The sequence below is a fragment of the Bison bison genome, unplaced genomic scaffold (assembly GCF_000754665.1).
Source record: "Bison bison bison isolate TAMUID 2011002044 unplaced genomic scaffold, Bison_UMD1.0 scf7180017864158, whole genome shotgun sequence".
Lineage (NCBI taxonomy): Eukaryota > Metazoa > Chordata > Mammalia > Artiodactyla > Bovidae > Bison > Bison bison.
Genome location: NW_011494730.1, coordinates 4,483,282 through 4,501,809, shown reverse-complemented (window position 1 = coordinate 4,501,809; position 18,528 = coordinate 4,483,282). Strand labels below are relative to the sequence as shown.

Here is an 18,528-nt window from a genome sequence, read left to right as displayed (position 1 = left end):
GAGCTTCAGCTTCAGCATCAGTCCTTCCAATGAATATTCAGGGTTGACCTCCTTTAGGATTGACTGGTTTGATCTCCATATGTTAGTGTTATTAATGAAAATGCAACTAATATTTTTAGTGTGGACTGCTGCAGGGGCTACAGGGCAGATAGGGTTCAATCTCTGTCTTGGAGATACTGACAAAAAGAGCGTATCTGACTTTGTCAGAGACACGGGTTACAAGAGAGGAGCATATCATCCTGAAGCCTGAATGAAAGGGAAGGTCATACCTTGTTTAGAGAGCTCTGAAAATTTTAAGATGGAAATTTCAGATGGATGATTTAGAATTTGAGATGGACTTATAATGAAGGAGGGATTTCCCGGTAGCTCAGCTGATAAAGAATCCACCTGCAATGAGGAAGACCTGGTTTCGATCTCTGGGTTGGGAAGATCCCCTGCAGAAGAGAAAGGCTACCCACTCCAGTATTCTGGCCTGGAGAATTCCACAGACTGTATAGTCCATGGGGTTGCAAAGAGTCAGACACAACTGAGCGACTTTCACTTTCACCTTATAATGAATGGAGTGACAAGGATCTGGGAGGGTGGATGTCCCTTTCAGTGAGGACACAATTCAGGTCACAGCAGCAGAAAGGCATATGGCATATTTGGAAGCACTTTAACTGGAGAATAGTTGAGTCATAAGAAATACAGTATGAAGAGTGTTTGGACCTGGAGGAGTTTCTGCAGTAGATACCAAGGAATCACCAAAGCCTCTTTGGTAAAGAAACATAAGCTTGGGGTGAGCTTCCGATGATCTCATAGTGACATGCAGGATGGGCTGGATAAAGCAGCAGTCCACCCTAAAAGGTTGTCATCCTCAAGTGGATGATACTTAATGAGAAAGGATCTGACAGGAAGAGAGGGAACCATGGAACAAGCATTGCCCAGGCAATACTCTGAGTCACAAATGATTTGCTTCATGCGGAAAAGATGAAATTTCAAATACAGCTCCAAGACCTGGAAATGACAGTGGTGTTAATAAACCATTCATTCATTTAACACATATCTATTAAGATCATATACTGAGCCAGTCACTGTTGAGATGGCAGGGATAGAGCTGGGCACAAGGGTGAGCTTGTATCCTCAGGAGCTAATCTTCCAGGGCTCATTCTTGAACTGAGAATGGAAATTTGAGGAATATTTACTCAAATTTGAGGAAAAGGGAAATGAAGCACAGAAGGCAAAGAAGAAACGACCAAAAGGCAGTAAGGGAAATGGCAGAATAGAGTGCCTCAGAGCCAGGGAGGACAGTCACAAAGAGGAGGCTGCCAAGAGAAATGAGACTTGAGAACCAGCAATTCCCACTGTGGTTTCCTGGGCTAGACCTTCAGCCTGCTAGCTGGTTCTCTTCCTCCAGTGATTTCCCTCTTGACCATCCTGAACATGGCAACCACAGAAATGTCCCTCCTGTGTTCCAAACACAAATCCCTCAGGCTGGCATTCACTTTGATTCCTGCCTTGTGACTTTGTCTATCACTATTGCTGTTCTCAATCTCTGAAACCTTTAGCTTAAGTCAAAATGATTTTCTCCCCATCTGCCTCATTCGTTCTTGGATGGAAGCTGGATCGGACAGGAGATGCCAGAAGAGCCAAAAAAAAACCAACAACAACCCTATCAAAATAGCCCACCAAACATGCTCAAGCGGGCAAAAGAGCATGATTTTGAGGTATTTTTAGTGTACCTTTGGGTATGAGGGTCTTCCCTGGTGACTCAGACAGTAAAGAATCTGCCCACAGTGCAGGAGACCCGGGTTCCATCCCTGGGTTGGGAAGATCCTCTGGAGAGGGGAATGGCAACCCAGTCCAGTATTCTTGCCTGGAGAATTCTATGGACAGAGAAGCCTAGAGGGCTGCAGTCCATAGGCAAATAGGGTCCGGCACAAAAGTTGGACACGACGGAGCGACTAACACTTTCCTCTTTCTTTTCTTGGATATGAGAGTTGGTGCAGACAAAACAAATATTGAGGACGTTATAAAGGATCAAAGTTATGTGGAACACTTTTCACTGGAGATACACTTGTAAAATGTCTTTGAAAGTACACTGCACCCTTGAAGCTCTACACAAATATTTCCAAGGTTTAAGTAACCTAGCATTAGCCAAACCAAAAGACAAGCGATCTTTGTATTCTCTAACTAATATGAGTTACGAACAGCAATAAATATAAAACTTTTAAAAAGCGAATGAATGAGTGGCCGCCTGATCCAGCGAACCCGCGAAACCGCCAGTAGGCTAGAAGCGAACACCGTCCATCATACCAGACGGCCGAAATCTCGGCGCAAAAGGACTACATTACCCACGAGATCCTGCGCGGCGGGCCAGCTGTCCCGCAGGGCATCCTGGGAGAAGTAGTCCCCGCGTTCCATAAATTGCCCACGTACGGAGCGGCGGGAGAACTGCATACGCCATCATGGTGGCGCCCCGTTGCTGCGCGTTGTTTCGCTTCGAGTTTTGTCCGGGGCGGGGGTCTGGGCTTTAGGCTGTAAGTGGGGTCGACGGCCGGGGGTCTCGGGAGGGACGAGGCGGGCGTAGGGACTGTGTGGGCGGCACGGCCTGAGGGGGGCGAGGCGAGAGGGTGCTCGGGCCGGCCCCGAGATGCGGTGTCCTCCTGGCGTGGGGATCTGCGGTTCCGCGCCGCGGGGACCTCTTCCGCCTCGCGCCCGTAGGCTCCGCGGTGGCTTGGAAGGATTTGAGGGCCTGGCCTCGGCCGTGGCGTGGGGGAGACCGGAATCCAGACCACGCGCTCGAGGCCACACTTTCACGTTCCATTTTTTTGTGTGTGTGCTTTTTTTCCTGAGGAACGGATTGAAAAGAAAAATAATTTTATTTCAGCGTTTCCTGTCACTTTGGGCTAGGCCCTTTGCGTTTCTCATCTTCCAAGGAACCGTTCTCCACACTCGATGTGAGTGAGACCTTGAGCGGATGCTTGACGTCCCAGGAGCTAATATCGAGATCACTCGATAAATATTGTGAGCCTTTGAGGCCCGACGACTTAAATGGCATTTTTTTCCCCCAGTGAAACTCCGGGCTGTCCAGCTTTGGGGCCGGTATTAAATTCCTGTAGGGATTAATTTGTTCCGTTTAACTTTTTTAGCTGACCCAATCTGGTACAAGGAGTGTGAGAAGCAGAGATTTGGGGAAGTGATTCACAGTCCCCAGGCTCTTGTCAACGCTCAGAATCTAGGATTGACTTTGCCACCTCAGCGGATTAGGTGTATTGATGTTTTTTTTTTTTTTTCTTTTTTCACTAGTGATATCAGTATGCCTTAAAAGAAAATAGCCGTCATTTATTGTGGGCTAAACCCTATAGACTAAATGCCTTTCTTTCATTATTTGATTTTTTTTTTTAATGACCCTGCATGACAGTTATCCCATTTTTACATGGAACGCAGGTTAAGGAACTCGCCCAAGGTCACACAGGTAGTGTGGAACTGGGATGAAAAAAAATTCAGGTCTTGCTGTCTCCAAAGCCCAGACTTCTTAAGGAGCAACTTAAAATCTCCCAAGGGGGAGATGTGGGGAAATTCTGTTTTAAAAATAAAGACATTTATATAACATGTCATATTTTTTTAAGGGTAGTATTTAGTTTCACAATGTTTGGGGACCTATTTGAAGAAGATTATTCCAGTGTGTCAAATAATAATGGAAAAGGGAAGAGATTAAAGACCAAAGCTTTGGAGCCACCTGCTCCTAGAGAATTCACCAATTTAAGTGGAATCAGAAATCAGGGTGGAACCTGTTACCTCAATTCCCTTCTTCAGACTCTTCATTTCACACCTGAATTCAGAGGTATGATATGTTACATGCATTTGGCTAGTAATATGTACCCTCATCTCTACATGTAATTAATCATGCAGAATCACAAGTAGATGAATTATTTTAAATGTGTATTCCACAGTATGTGTTCATTGTTCCTATGAGGGACATAAATTGGTAATTCTCTGCAGAGAAATGTGAAGCTTAGATTATGAATATTTTCTGTATGATCACAGTAATGTTCAGTAACAAACTAAAAAGCAATGTATTTCTTTTGTAACTCCTTCCTGTAATTTAGAATATGGGGTTTCCCTGGTGGCTCAGGCGTAGAGAATCTGCCTCCCAGTGCAGGAGATGCAGGTTTGATCCCTAGCTGGGGAAGATCCCCTAGAGAAGGAAGTGGCAACTCATTCCAGTATTTTTGCCTGAGAAGTCCCATGGACAGAGGAGCCTGGGGGGCTACAGCCCATGGGGTGGCAAGAGGGTTGGACCCGACTTAGAGACTAAATAGCGTAATTTAAAATACAATGTTAAAGACAGTTTTGTCATGAGGACCAGTCTTCATTATTGTTTCAGTATTTGTATTTTTTTATCTTCTCAAAGTAATAAACACTTAAACCACAGTTACTCAATGCAGTTATATGCTTCTCTTTGGAGTGGGGAGGTGTCATATTAATTCATACAAACTACAGTCGTTTATCTGCAATTCTGAAATCCAGAAAATTCTAACAGCGTGATCTAATAATCTGAACCTGTTTGGCCTCAGACCTTGACCTGATGTGAAACTGTTTCTAGTCTTAATTATCTCACGTGGGTCATACATTTGTTACAGGAATATTAAGGTTAACATTGGTTAATAGATACTATTAGCCCCACACTCTCCTGGGGATGTAATGTTAACATACATAACCCTTTGTTCATAATAACTTTCTAAAATCTGGAAATTCTGAATTCCAGAGATACAGGGTGTTAGATTACAGACCATGTGCAAGGAATAGAAACCCAGTCAAAATAGTTCAATTAACAGATTTTCTTTAAGAATCTAGGGGGAATCTCCTGGAAACCACCTACAGGAAGCTACCTTACCTCCTTGGACCCTTGATTCCTTGCCCCTGTTTTTCTCCACGTTTGTCCCCAAATCCCTTTGCCAACTAGCTTCCTCTGTAGCGAAGTCAGTCTTAACGTTCTTCTACCTTCACATGGCCTTGGAGGGTCCCAGCTACAAAGCTCCATGACTGTAGCTTAGCTCCTCACATGTCTCCGTATTCTGAGGATAGACATCCTGGCTTGTATTCACTATCTCACCCTCTTCCCACCACTACCAAATGTAGCAAAGTTTTGTGATGTTTTTTGTTGTTTCTAAGCTTACAAAGACTTCTTGCCTTCAGAGATTTAGTGTGTAATTATCATCAACCCCTTCCTAGGCCCTTCTAATGGTTTGAATTGAATTTGGGATTTAAGAGTGTTGGTTCTCATCTTGGACTCCATCCACTCCATCAGAATATCCCCCCCAATGCATTCAGTAATTCCACCGTTAAAAGTTTGCAAGATGAATAAGCAGATTCTTACAGAGGTTAAATCTTTCCTAAGTTTTAGTATAATTGAAATTAAAAGAGCAACTTGAAGTAGATAATTAGCCTTTAAAAGAGACTATATAATTGATTAACTTTGCTGTACTGCAGAAACTAACACAACATTGTTATATAGTTGTATATAAATCAACTATACTCAATAAAAATATAAAAATAAAAAATATTTTCATAAATAATCCAAAAAGCCTGAGAAAGATGATTGTTTTGGAAGGCAAGCAGGTCGCTGAGAGTACCGCTAAGCAAGGATAGGACTGAAAACCCCAGGCTCTCCTCCAGCAAAGCAGGTGGCTGGCCAAGCACATGGGTTGACATGTGAGTGTGACTTGTGCACTTGTAAGGCTTAGCATGAATCCTGATGCTCATTGATGGGGAAGTGTAATTTGGAAAAGGGTAAGGACTGACAGAATGAAGGGAAACTTTGGAATCCTTTTTAAAGGAGCAGAACTAGCTTTGGTTCCCCTGTACTCCCAGGTCAGTGTAGCTGGGAATAGTAGGAGATGATTGTAAAAGTCTCTCTGTGGTTTTTATGATTTAACCTTTGTGTATACAACCTTCATATTTTTTGCTTTTCCAATTCCTGCTGGGAACTCAGGGAGAATGTAACAGTAATCAATAAGGCAGTAGTGGTTTTCAGTGCAAGACAATATCTGTTCCATCCCTTCTCCCTCAAGTAAATCAGAGTCTCCCAGTAGGAGTTCCTGTCTGAATACAGACTTCCCAACGATTCAAATGTGCCGCATTCGATGGCATTCCTAGACACTGAATTAAAAGAAAATGCTGGAGACCAGCAGTGGGTTACCAACTTTTCTTTTCCAGGTAAGCTCACTGCCATTTGCTATTACCCCTGATGCAGAAAAGATATTTTCTTACCAAAAAAGAGAAAGGCATAATCTCAGAGTTAAAGGTGCTCCTCCTTATGAAAGAATGGTTGGCATTCTCACTTGTGGCTTGTAAGTGTTGTAATCCTATTAAATATTTCCTAATTCTACTCTTGTGGCCTTTGGAACCCATTGCCATAGGCAGTCGGAAGCCACCAAAGATTTATGGTGTTGCAGGGTTTTTAATTGTATGATTTTCCTTTTACAGCTCTCTCATATTGAAACCTTAGCTTCCACTTTATAGTCCGTGGTTAAAAGTAGTGTTGTTGCTGTTGTTTAGTCACTAAGTCCTGTCCTACTCCTTCACAGCCCCATGGACAGTAGCCCACAGGCTTCTCTGTCCATGGGATTTCCCAGGCAAGAATACTGTAGTGGGTTGCCGTTTCCTTCTCCAGGGAATCTTCCTGACCCAGGATCAAACCTGCATTTCCTGCATTGGCAGGCAGATTCTTTACCACTGAGCCACCAGGGAAGCCCCAAAATAAAGCTACCAGAAAGCAAAATGTGTGGTCTAGGGATATAAATATTGTCATAATCTTATTTCTGAATCTTTAGCTGATTTTAACTGGTTGCCTTGGCTTTCTAAAACAGTTAAGTTTTCAAAAAATGAAATAATGTCATTTACATCTCTTGATTCTACTTTTTTGTTTAGAAGCTTTATTCTCTCTTGGCCTGGAAGAGCTTGGTTCGTTAGAGGACAAGGATAAACCTGATGCAAAGGTATTAAATCCATGATTTACAGGGGATTTTTGAAATATTAAGGAGATGGTTTAAGGAAAGAATTAAATTCCTTATTCATAGAAATCAGTAATTTTATTAATTACCAAATTATAATCTTTATTTTAGAAAGCACTTTGCCCTGTACCTTACTGGTAAGGGAATTTCCCTTCCAGAGAATTGCTTTCCAATTGTAATGCTGCTATTGTTTTATAGACAGCCTCACTCTCCCCTGAGGAGATACTTGCAAATCATCCACACCAAAAACCAAAAACCACTACCAAAAAACCCACTTAATGCACTTACATGTAGCAAGAACAAAAACAGAGACCAGTATTCTCTCAGTCTGGTATTCTGGAGATAAACTGAGGAATTGGCTTACTATAAGTGCATATCTTGGAGAAGGCAATGGCACCCCACTCCAGTCCTCTTGCCTGGAAAATCCCATGGACGGAGGAGCCTGGTAGGCTGCAGTCCATGGGGTCGCTAAGAGTCAGACACGACTGAGCGACTTCACTTTCACTTTTCACTTTCATCCATTGGAGAAGGAAATGGCAACCCACTCCAGTGTTCTTGCCTGGAGAATCTCAGGGACGGGAGAGCCTGGTGGGCTGTCATCTCTGGGGTCGCACAGAGTCAGACATGACTGAAGCGACTTAGCAGCAGCAGCAGCAGCAAGTGAATATCTAATCATGTTCCTCCCTTGCTTAAATATCATTCAGAAATTTATCACCCCCAGACTACACTCTGTACTTATCTTAGTAAGAGTTTCATGATCAGCCCAGTGTCTCTCAAACTCTGTGTATGGCAAAGAGCCTGGTTTTTTGTTTTGTTTTGTTTTTTTCTCAATCTGTTGCAGATCAGACTTTTGTTATAAAGAAATGTTATGACAATGCAAAATTGCTGTAAAGTGTCTGGCATATTCTCACTTTAGATATTAAATCCAGTCTTCAGAGCAGACTCTGAGCAGCATTCTCAGTGTCCCAGCACACACCACAGGGGCAGAATGGGTGTGGTGCCGGCAGGAAGAAAGCAAAGGCAGGGTGCACCAGCCCTGTGAGATTTTTGCGGCTGGAAAGTTTTCCATAGGGAGTATGTCTGTATTTGAGCAGTTTTGGAAAAAGGATGAAATTGTTGGAGAGTTAAGGTCCTGTCAGTCTGTGATTAATTGGGTGGTTTATTAGGGCCAGTTTGGGTTTTAATATTAATCTGTACTATGCCAAGGTAGAGAGTTCCAGGTAGCTAAGAATTGTATTGAATTAGAATTTTCAAAGAAAAATAAATGTGTTCATCCTTCACAGTATCCGTAAATTTTCTCCTGAGTGAACTAAATCGACTAGGAGATAGGAGAACACTAGTACACAGTTCTTTTAAAAATGCCCAGCTAACATTTAAAACATTTAATCTAGGAGCACGTTTGTTTCTCATTCAGGTCCGAATCATACCTTTGCAGTTACAGCGGTTGTTTGCACAACTTCTCCTCTTAGACCAGAAAGCTGTATCCACAGCCGACCTCACTGACAGCTTTGGGTGGACCAGTGATGAGGTACGAAGGTCAGCTTTCCAGGGAAATATTACCAGCAATAAAGAGTGAACACTGGCTTCATGTTATCTAGCTTCCTTTAATTTTATCTTATGGTCTCAGGATAATGTTTAAATATTTACTTCTAATACAACACAATTACAAGCCAGAAATACATTTTAGACATTTGCTGTTACTCAGGATTTTATGAATGGATGTCATTTGGGGTTGGGGAAAGGGGTTGTGGATACAGGGGAAAATGTTTATAAGAGCTGGTTTTTATCATTTCTACCCTTTGTACAGTGTAGTTGAGATGTGATACCTGTTATGTTAATGGAATATTGCCATTTTTATAGAAAACCACTTATCAACTTAAAAAGCTGACTAGCAGTTAATATATCTGCCTTTATGTGTTTAAATCTGGATATTCCAATTTTGAACATTTTCTTCAAGCAAAACAGTGAAATCATTCTTGGCAGGTCTTTTCATTTTCCCTGTCCTGCCTTTCTCCTGACTCGCTTCATTTTCTTCCTGTATCCTACTGTGTGTGTGGCCTTCCTCCTAGTTTTTTTTTTTTTTGCTTGCACTCCTAAAGGGTATTTCACTATATGCAAACACTAAACCTGCTAAGTGAAGATGCACACTGTCAATACTGATGAGCTGTTAGCTGTACAAAGTCAAAATCAGGTCTTCACTTTTTTATGGAATAGATGTATTTTTGCAGAGACGAAGGTATGGGAGACCACCACAGAATTTAAAGAGGCAATGATCAGAATAAGGTTATGTTGCCTTCAGAAATAAACTGTGAACTGTTGTCTTCTAACCAGTAACACTAAATAACTGGACAATGCTATGTGGTGAAAAAGTCAGGTTTGGGCTTAGAAGTAAAATAGGGTATAATACATTCCCTTAAGAGTGTATGTTACGTTTCTGGTGTAGGGCAGGTGATTAGGGTGAATTCCTTTTTCTTTCCTTATTTTAAAGGTATTGTCTTGTCTTAAATTATTGAGATATAATTCACATGCCCTAAGATTCACTCTTTGAAAGGGTACAAGTTCAGTGGTTTTTTAGTATATTCAGAGTTGTACAAGCATCACAAGGGTTGAACAATGGTCACTACAGTCAACTTTAGGACATTTTTTCACTACCACCAAAAGAAACCACGTACCCATTAGCAATTCCTCCCCAGCCCTGCGTGCCCTTTCCCTGAGTCCCTGGCCACCGTTTTTCTCCTCTGTCTCTGTGGATTTGCCTCTTCTGGACACTTCACAGAAATTGTTTCATATAATACGTGAACTTTTGTAGCTAACATCTTTCATGTAAAGTTTTCAAAATTTATTCATGTTGTGGTATGTTTCAGCACTTCATTCCTTTTTATTACCAGATAATACTCTATCAGATGGATATGCCTCTGTGTTTTGGCTTCTTTTAACCTAGTCATCAGTTGATGGATTTCTCTTTGTTTAGATAAAGAGCTTCCTCTTGTTGGCTTCATCCTTCTTAAAGATGTGAAAACCTGATTGATTGATTTCTAAATAAAATCTTGTAGGAAACCCTCTCAGACTGACCTGCAGTGGTAGAGAGGTCTTGGAGACACCTTTGCCAAACTTAGGATTGTTCAGAAACAGAGCTTGAAAACTTCTGCAAACTTTCTGTCCCATCAGAGCCAGTGATATTGGAGAAATTTATATCACCTAGTATCTTGTGTGTCAGAAACTGAGAAAAAGATCTTAGGTCCCACATCTTTTTCCAGCTTTCATCCCTTTATCAGCTTCTCTTCCCATGAAATGTACCTTGAAAATCATCTTCTCAGCCCACTCCTCTGCACCCTCCATTTACTCCTCTCCCTCCTTTCTACCCTTCCAGTCACAGTCACTCACGGCGTCCACGTGCCAAGTCCAGGAGACACTGCTCCACTCCCTGCAGCCCTCAGTGGTGGCGCTCACCACCCTTGCTGATGTTCCTGGCTCTTCCTCGGGCTCCTGTGCTGGTTTTTGTGTTCGCCATTCCTATATGTTGGTGTGCCCCTTGACTTTGGATTTATAAATGGTTCTCGTCCTCTTCACACACAGTTTCATACAAGGATTTCTCGGTGGCTTTCAAGTTAATCTGCAGGTTAAGGCAGATCCCATCAGAGTTTTTCTCCAGGCAGTGTGTTAGTCTTGCTTTGTTGGTCCACATGTCAAAGCAGTAAGCTCTAGTTCTTCTCAAATGCTGATGATTCAGAGTGTTTACCTGTCCCTCTGATCTGTGATTTCTCTGTGCACATGCTGCCTGACTGTTCTCTGTCTGTTCTGTTCCTTCCTCTCCTCTGGCACAGCCATGTATGTGGTTTCCTGCCAAACAAATGCACTTTCCTGTTCTCGGGTGACTTGAGTTATGTGTACACACTGAACACCATCTGTTTGTTTTTTCATTTTGTAGTAAAAGTGAGAATAGGTGGTGATCTCTTAGCCTGCTCTCAGCTCATTTAGCTTAGTCATCCTTACATTTGACAGAGGCTTGCCTTTGGATTTCTAAATAAGTCTTGTGTTTTTCAACTAATATCACTTAAAATCTATTTTTAAAATTCTGAAGCACAAAATTACATTTAAAAGTTACCTGTTTTATAGGAAATGAGGCAACATGATGTGCAGGAACTGAATCGAATTCTCTTTAGTGCTTTGGAAACTTCTTTAGTTGGAACCTCCGGCCATGACCTCATCAACCGTCTATATCACGGAACCATTGTTAACCAGATTGTTTGTAAAGAATGTAAGAATGTCAGTGAAAAGCAGGTGAATATGCAAGAGTATTTTAGTAATAAGTTAAATCATAAATTATAATTCATGTAATTAAATCTGTGATCTGTACCATATGAGGATTAATGTGCTTATTACTATAAATAACCATCACTTTTTTCCTTGTACTCTAGATGCTCCCAGATTATAAATTTATAATCCAGATTTCTCCATGTAAACTGAAAGAAGTAGATATCTTAAGATATAGCTTAAATCTTCTATTTAGCGCTCTAATATTTAGAAAGTAGATTTGGGGAATATTTACAGTAGGGACCTGTGGCATCATGAGAAAAGCCAATGTCGTCATGGGTCAGTGGTTGGAATATCGTAAAGAAAGTCACTTGGGTAATAAAAACAGAAAACACTGAGGAATGTTTAACAAATCTGTAATTATATATTGGATTTAGTTTATTGATGTCCCTCAGAAAGCTCGTTCGTATGTGTGTGCTTATGTTTAAATATTATATATATATAAAGCTATCATATCCTGTTTAAACTGGTGTAACCTTCAATTATTTGTCCTAACAGATTGTCCATTTTATGTAGTTAGAAATTTGCTTATGTAAATTTAATAATCACTGCTTGCACTACAAATCTTATATAACAAATTATTTCATCACTGAACCATTGTCCTTTAATAAAAACCTTCTTTTCTTATGGCAAGATTTATAGAAAGTTTATATGTTTGTATAAGTAAAAAATTAAATGCCGTTTTCTAAGTGTTGCATTAATTGCCTTTTTGAAGTATATATATATATTCTATATATTTAAATGATAAAGTATTGGGCATAAAAAAGACTTTTGAACCCTTATTGTGTATCATAATAGATTTGGCCAGCCTGATTTGGAAATATTAAGATGTTATGTGTATGTGGGTTACTATATGATTGACCACTATAATGTAATGATTCACAAAGTAATTTTAAAACATAATGTACATGAAGGCACATTATAAATTAGGCATTAACTTTTCACGTATCTATCTTGTAAACTATGTATGAACGTTAGTCTTACTGCTTTGGAATTCCACCATGAACTAATTAACTAGTGCTATTTTATGATCCCCATAATCCATCAAGGTAATGCTGTTGCACAAACACACATGCAAAATTATAAATGTGCTTTCAACTTGTCAAATTGTGTCTGTTTAATATTGGAAATATGTTGTAATTCAAAGGTAATTTTAGTAGAATTAGTAGACTCACATTTTAAAAAATATCCTCCTCTTAATTTTCATGAAAATACCTTTATGTCCTGGCTGAAAATAATTTTTTTTCTTAAACTAACCCTAGCAGAAGAGGGGGAAGCAGGGTTTACAATAGAGTCCAACCATAGCCTTGCTGTGCCTGCCTGGAGACTAACATAGTACTAATGAACTGCACATACACTCTTCTCAATTCATGCGTTCAGTGGTTTATTTCCTGATAAAAATAGGTTTTATTGTATCTACAGTGAACTCGTAAATTGGCTCCTGATATATTTTAAGCTGAGTTATAATTTGCTTGAGAAAGAATAATTTATTGTTATGAATCTCACCGTATCTACTTGGGAGACCTATGCCTTCATATATAGAAAAGATATATGTGTTTTAAAAAAGAATATATGTGTGATTATTCCCAGTGTATGTTTGAGTTGGTGATCTGTTTGTGAACATTTGTGGAATTGTATTTTCAATGTTATGTTCATGTATATTTCAGGAAGATTTCCTAGATCTAACAGTAGCAGTCAAAAATGTATCAGGTTTGGAAGATGCACTCTGGAACATGTATGTAGAGGAGGAAGTTTTTGACTATGACAACTTATACCACTGTGGAAACTGTGACAGGCTGGTTAAAGCAGCAAAGGTAAAGGTAGACCCCTGCCTCTTGTGAGGGTGTTCGGGTAGTCCTTGGAGCAGGAACGCCTGTCAAGTGAAGCCACCTTGTGTGAGACGTACATGAAGCTTTTAATCAGTAATAAGGATTGAAAAGACATGTCCTTACACTGTATATATTTGTATTTTAATTTTTTTTACAGTATTTTTTAAGCTTTCAACCTCACAGTTTATTCAACTTCTTTCTCTCCCGGGAAAAATTTATTTGTAGCTCAGTGTTTCTTAAATAAACCTTTTTTTTTTCCTTTGGAAGTTACTATTATGAAGAAGGCAATATATTTTTATATCTGCCAACTAGGAAGCTTGTTGAGCTTTCAGTTTTTTTGGTCTGCCACTATGAAAACAGAGAGCTTTATTTTTTGCATATGCAGTTATTGTACAATATTGATATATATGTTGATAGGTATCTTCCTTGATGCTAACAAATCTAATATGGCTTTTCCTTCTCCCCCCATTGAAAGTACCTAACTTGACAGGATTTGACAAAGTACATCAGGGTTTTTCTTCATACAACAAAGCAAAGCAAAATATAGAAGAAAAAGAAAACAAGATTTAAGCAACTGATTTATTTTGCAACGTGGCATCAACTCAGCTGCTATTATTATGTGTAGTAGGAACTCTTTCACTGCTTGTAGATGATATGACAGGCTGTTCATTAACCTGCTAACCTTGAACTCAGTTGAACCAGTGGTTATTGAGCCCTGACTTAAAGAACTACCACAAAAGATTTATCTTTGCAGTTATTCTGTTAAGACAGAGTGATAGCACTATTCCTAGAGCTGACAATATTGAATTTTCCAACAAAGAAAATGAGGGTTGATTTAGACAGCACATGGTATTGATTTGGATCCTGGAGACTGTAGGTGAAAATGTGATAAAAACAATAAACTCCATGCCTGTAGCGTTCACAGTGGGATCTGAAACCAGGATTTGAAAACAATTTTATATTGTTTAATATTTATTTCCATCTAGCCTTTGCCCTTTTATAAACCCAAAGAGAAAGGCTTATTTTTTGCTTAACTATTTTGTATTTCCTCGTTGGTATTACAACTACAACCTAATAAAATAAATATAAAATTTAGAGGATGGAGCATCATGGAAAAGACAAATACATGTTTAGTTCTGGTTGAACTTAATTTGCACATTGGTAAAAGAAGAACCTTTTGCCAAACAAAAATAATTCTTGCATGCACCTTTTATGTCATTGGTTTAATTCATTTTCAGTGAAAATTTTTTGATTTTGATATTTTTAAAGTTGCCTTCTAGTTGCATTAGATTTACTGTATTCTAAGGTTAGGCTTGGTTGTGGTACCTAAATTAATGTATATTTTCTTGTTCTGGGCAGTCTTTCTTTTCTCGCCACATTATAGTTGAGTTGCTCACTTTTTTTAGATGCATTTTTTTTGAGCTAGGGTGAAAATCTGCCATGTTGTTAGATTGCTGCTTTTTCATTTAATTTCTTTTTCACCCACTAGATTTGTAGAATTACTGTCTTATATATTTTTAGGAATGTTAGGTATTTATGATTATGGATAATTTTATATATGGGGAAGGATTTTTTTTTGCCCCTTCACATTGCCATTAATAAGGGATTTGGGAGTCTTCCATGGTGGCTCAGATGGTAAAGTGTCTGCCTGCAATGCGGGAGACCCGGGTTTGATCCCTGGGTTGGGAAGATCTCCTGGAGAAGGAAATGGCAACCCACTCCAGTACTCTTGCCTGGAGAATCCCACGGATGGAGGAGCCTGGTAGGCTACAGTCCATGGGGTCGCAAAGAGTCAAACATGACTGAGCTACTTCACTTTCACTTCATGCCTTTAAAATAAAGAGCAGCTCAATATAGTGTTTTGTTTTAAAGCAAGGCATTAAAATAAAAAATATTTTATTATCTGCTTTTTAAGGACAGTAACTAGAAAAAAACCCAGTCAATGGATCTCAGTGTTTGGGAAGTTAGAGTCCTTTTGAAAGTCTAATGAAAGCTGTGGATCTTCTCCCCAGAAAAATACACACAAATACACATAATATTTTCATATAATTTAAAGGATTCGGATCCGTTGAAACAGTCCCTAGGTCGAAGGTGATAGAGCTCCAGCTCTTCAGTAAATAAGAGCTGTGTAAAGTCAAGTCAGTGACTGAGGGGGAAGGTGAAAGGTCAGGGCTCAGGCAGGAAAGAAGCACTCTTTGGGAGGAAGCACCCTCATCAGATAGCTTTAATTTTATTTAGGATAGCAACATTAAAACATACACGTGCACTGTAAATTTTTAGGTGTAAGCATAAGTGAGCAATGTCAACTTTTAGCACTAAAATAGATGAGTTTATGTCAAGAGCTGTGTTGAATCCACAATGATTAGTTTATGTGACTTAAGGACATTTCTCTTAAAACTGTGTCATAGGTTGCCTTTTTATACCTTATGAAGTGTTATTCTTTTATATAATTCAGCTTTTAAAATTTACATTTTTTTTCTTTTGACAGTCGGCCAAATTACGTAAGCTGCCTCCCTTTCTTACAATTTCATTATTAAGATTTAATTTTGATTTTGTGAAGTGTGAACGATACAAGGAAACAAGCTGTTATACATTCCCTCTCCGGATCAATCTCAAGCCTTTTTGTGAACAGGTTTGAACTATTCTGTTTTGAAATTCTTTCTTTTCCCCTCTAAAGGGGAATGTTTTGTTGACCTGATTTGCAGTTTGCTTAGTGCAGTCTCTCAGCCTTGGCACTGTTAAAATTTGTGTGCTCAGTTGCTCAGTCGTGTCCAACTCTTTGTGGTTCCAAAGACTGTAGCCTGCCAGGCTCCTCTGTCCACGGAGTTTGCCAGGCAAGAACACTGGAGTGGGTTGCCATGCCCTCCTCCAGGGGATCCTCCTCATCCAGGAATCCAGCCAGCGTCTCTTATGTCTCCTGCATTGGCCGCTGGATTCTCTACCACCACACCACCTGGGCAGCCCCCGTTAATGTTTAGAATTGCGTAATTCTCTGTTGTGGTGGGATTGTGCATGTATTTTAGGATGTTAAGCAACATCCCTGGCCTCTGCCTAGTAGATGACAGTAGCATCTCCCGCTTCTGTGCCCAGAAGTGACAAAAATGTCTTCAGACTTTGCCGAATGTCTGTGTCTCCTGAGGAGAGGAAAGGTGGGTAAAATTGCTCCTGGTTGAGAACCACTAGTTTATTGCAGTCCTTTTTAATTTCCAAGTATGGATTTATTTCTAGTTTGTTTTTTTTTCCCCTTAACTCTCCTTGAAAAATCTTTGAAATGAAAGTTTAAGAATAGAATTAGAAAAGACCCTGCAATAGGAAAAATTAACATTCAGTAGGATGTTCTATTTGGATCTAGTTTACTTTAGATGCAAAAATGAATTACACATTTAGAAAGCGAATGAGAAATTGGAATGTCACTAGTGTAGAATTTGTAATCCTTAAGACATGGGGAAAAAATGTTTAAAAACAAATTAATTACATAATCAGCCTACTTTATAAGCTGTTTAAAAATATTTCCTGTTCCGTTGCTATACATGCTAAGATCAGAGTGATGAGACTGATGCATTTCTTATTAAAAACCATTCTTTATATGTTTGAGACCAGAAGATTAATTAGCCAGCTATAGAGTTTCTTTGTATCAAAGTAATCTTTTTCTAAATGGTTTTAAATCCCGGTGGACCTTCCTCAGCCTAGTTACCGAGCTTTTGGGTTTTATAATTATACTAATTTCCATTGAAAGGTTCTAATGTCTTGGCTCTGAGCCTATTACCAGCATACACAGAATAAACAGGTTTTCCAGGGTACTTTTCCCTGCTCCTATTTGCTGTCTGGAAAAAAAATTCATTTTTAAATAATTGACTTATTTCTCCCTGTCTCAGTTTTATTGAGAAATAATTGACCCACATCACTTGTATAAGTTTAAGGTGTACAGAATGATGGCTTGGTTTACAAATAATATGAAACGATTACCTCAGTAGGTTTAGTTAACTTCCATTATCAAATATAGAAAAATTTTTGTCCTTTTACAAAAAGTAGTTTGTCACATGATTTTAACATATGTTGAAATAACAAAACTGAAAAAAGCAAGACATTGAGCATCTAAGAAATTCACAGTAATTTTGCTTTTTGATTTCTATATTAATGAAAATCATTATCATCTTTGTTTACATCTCTCTTGGTTTTTGCCTGAACCAGACATTTGAAAAATGACATTTAAAAACTGCTGCTCACTTAAAAAGTATAATTTAAGAAAATAAGTTCCCTAAATAACTGACACTTCCCAAGTAGCATCACATATGCCAAGTATCTTTTAACCTAAAGTAGGTTTTGTTTTTTAATGCCCATGTAGGTGTTCATACCTGAAGTAGGAAATGGGAACACACCTCAGTATTCTTGCCTGGAAAATTCCATGGACAGACAAGCCTGGTGGGCTACAGTCAATGGGGTCACACAGTCAGACATGACTGAGCATGCATACATAGGTTTTCATAATTATACAGTTATAGAACACATTGCTTGTAGAGAAGATTGATCACACATTTGATAACTGAAAAAAAGAACTTTTCATTCCACTAAACTGCCTCTACACAAAACCAGCTAGTATTCATAATTACTAAATTCCTGTTTTATGCAGAGGACTGAAGTGTCTGGAGGGGTAATGCATAGTAGATATAGCTCTGACTTTGAGGCACATAACAGTCTTGTTAAAATATATTCAACTGCTAAAGAACTCCTTTATAAACCAGTGTAATAGGTATAATATGAGACGATTTTCTCTTGCTAAAATGCTCTCTCACTCACTGATAGGGTGATATGTCTTGTGTTATAATGTGGACTTCCATGATTTAAGCCAAAGTACATAAAAATCACATCTTGATTGAATATATGTTTTTATGTTCAACTCAGGTAGAATTTGGTTGGTGTAGTATGACTGGTATTTTCAGTCAAAGAATTACGCGTTTCAAAATTTAAAACTGATTATTCAAATTTATGTTAATTTACCCTAAATAATAATAATAATAACCAGTGATGTTTCTTACTGATTTTAATAGTTGAAAGTCTTCTTTCCCTTTTCATTATATATATCTTTGTCTTATGTAAACTATAACAATGTTTATGTTCTTTCTTGTAGAGTGAATTAGATGACTTGGAATATATGTATGACCTCTTCTCAGTTATTATACACAAAGGTGGTTGCTATGGAGGACATTATCACGTGTATATTAAAGATGTCGATCATTTGGGAAACTGGCAGTTTCAAGTAAGTATAGAAATTAGTTTAAGAGTATCTTTGCAACTGTTTTCTAGCCTTATTATTTTGGTGAGGCTATTTTTTGGTCATTTCTTATATGTTCACTCTGTGGAAAACTCTTAAAGGCATTAAAAGTTAA

The 18,528-nt window shown here is 38.9% G+C and overlaps 1 protein-coding gene across 2 annotated transcripts in view; it reads left to right on the top strand.

Moving 5' to 3' along the window:
- The first annotated feature begins 2,409 nt into the window (after positions 1–2,409).
- The window catches only part of USP40 (ubiquitin specific peptidase 40), an 81,543-nt gene continuing 65,424 nt past the window's right edge, over positions 2,410–18,528 (top strand). The window contains exons 1-8 of one of the 2 annotated variants that reach the window (XM_010841236.1): positions 2,410–2,519; positions 3,612–3,826; positions 6,916–6,983; positions 8,413–8,526; positions 11,115–11,279; positions 12,980–13,126; positions 15,630–15,773; positions 18,270–18,398. In XM_010841236.1, coding sequence (XP_010839538.1) covers positions 3,631–3,826; positions 6,916–6,983; positions 8,413–8,526; positions 11,115–11,279; positions 12,980–13,126; positions 15,630–15,773; positions 18,270–18,398 — 963 coding nt within the window. In that variant the 5' untranslated portion in view covers positions 2,410–2,519; positions 3,612–3,630. The remainder of the gene's footprint in view (positions 2,520–3,611; positions 3,827–6,915; positions 6,984–8,412; positions 8,527–11,114; positions 11,280–12,979; positions 13,127–15,629; positions 15,774–18,269; positions 18,399–18,528) is intronic. The other variant, XM_010841235.1, reaches the window with a different exon arrangement.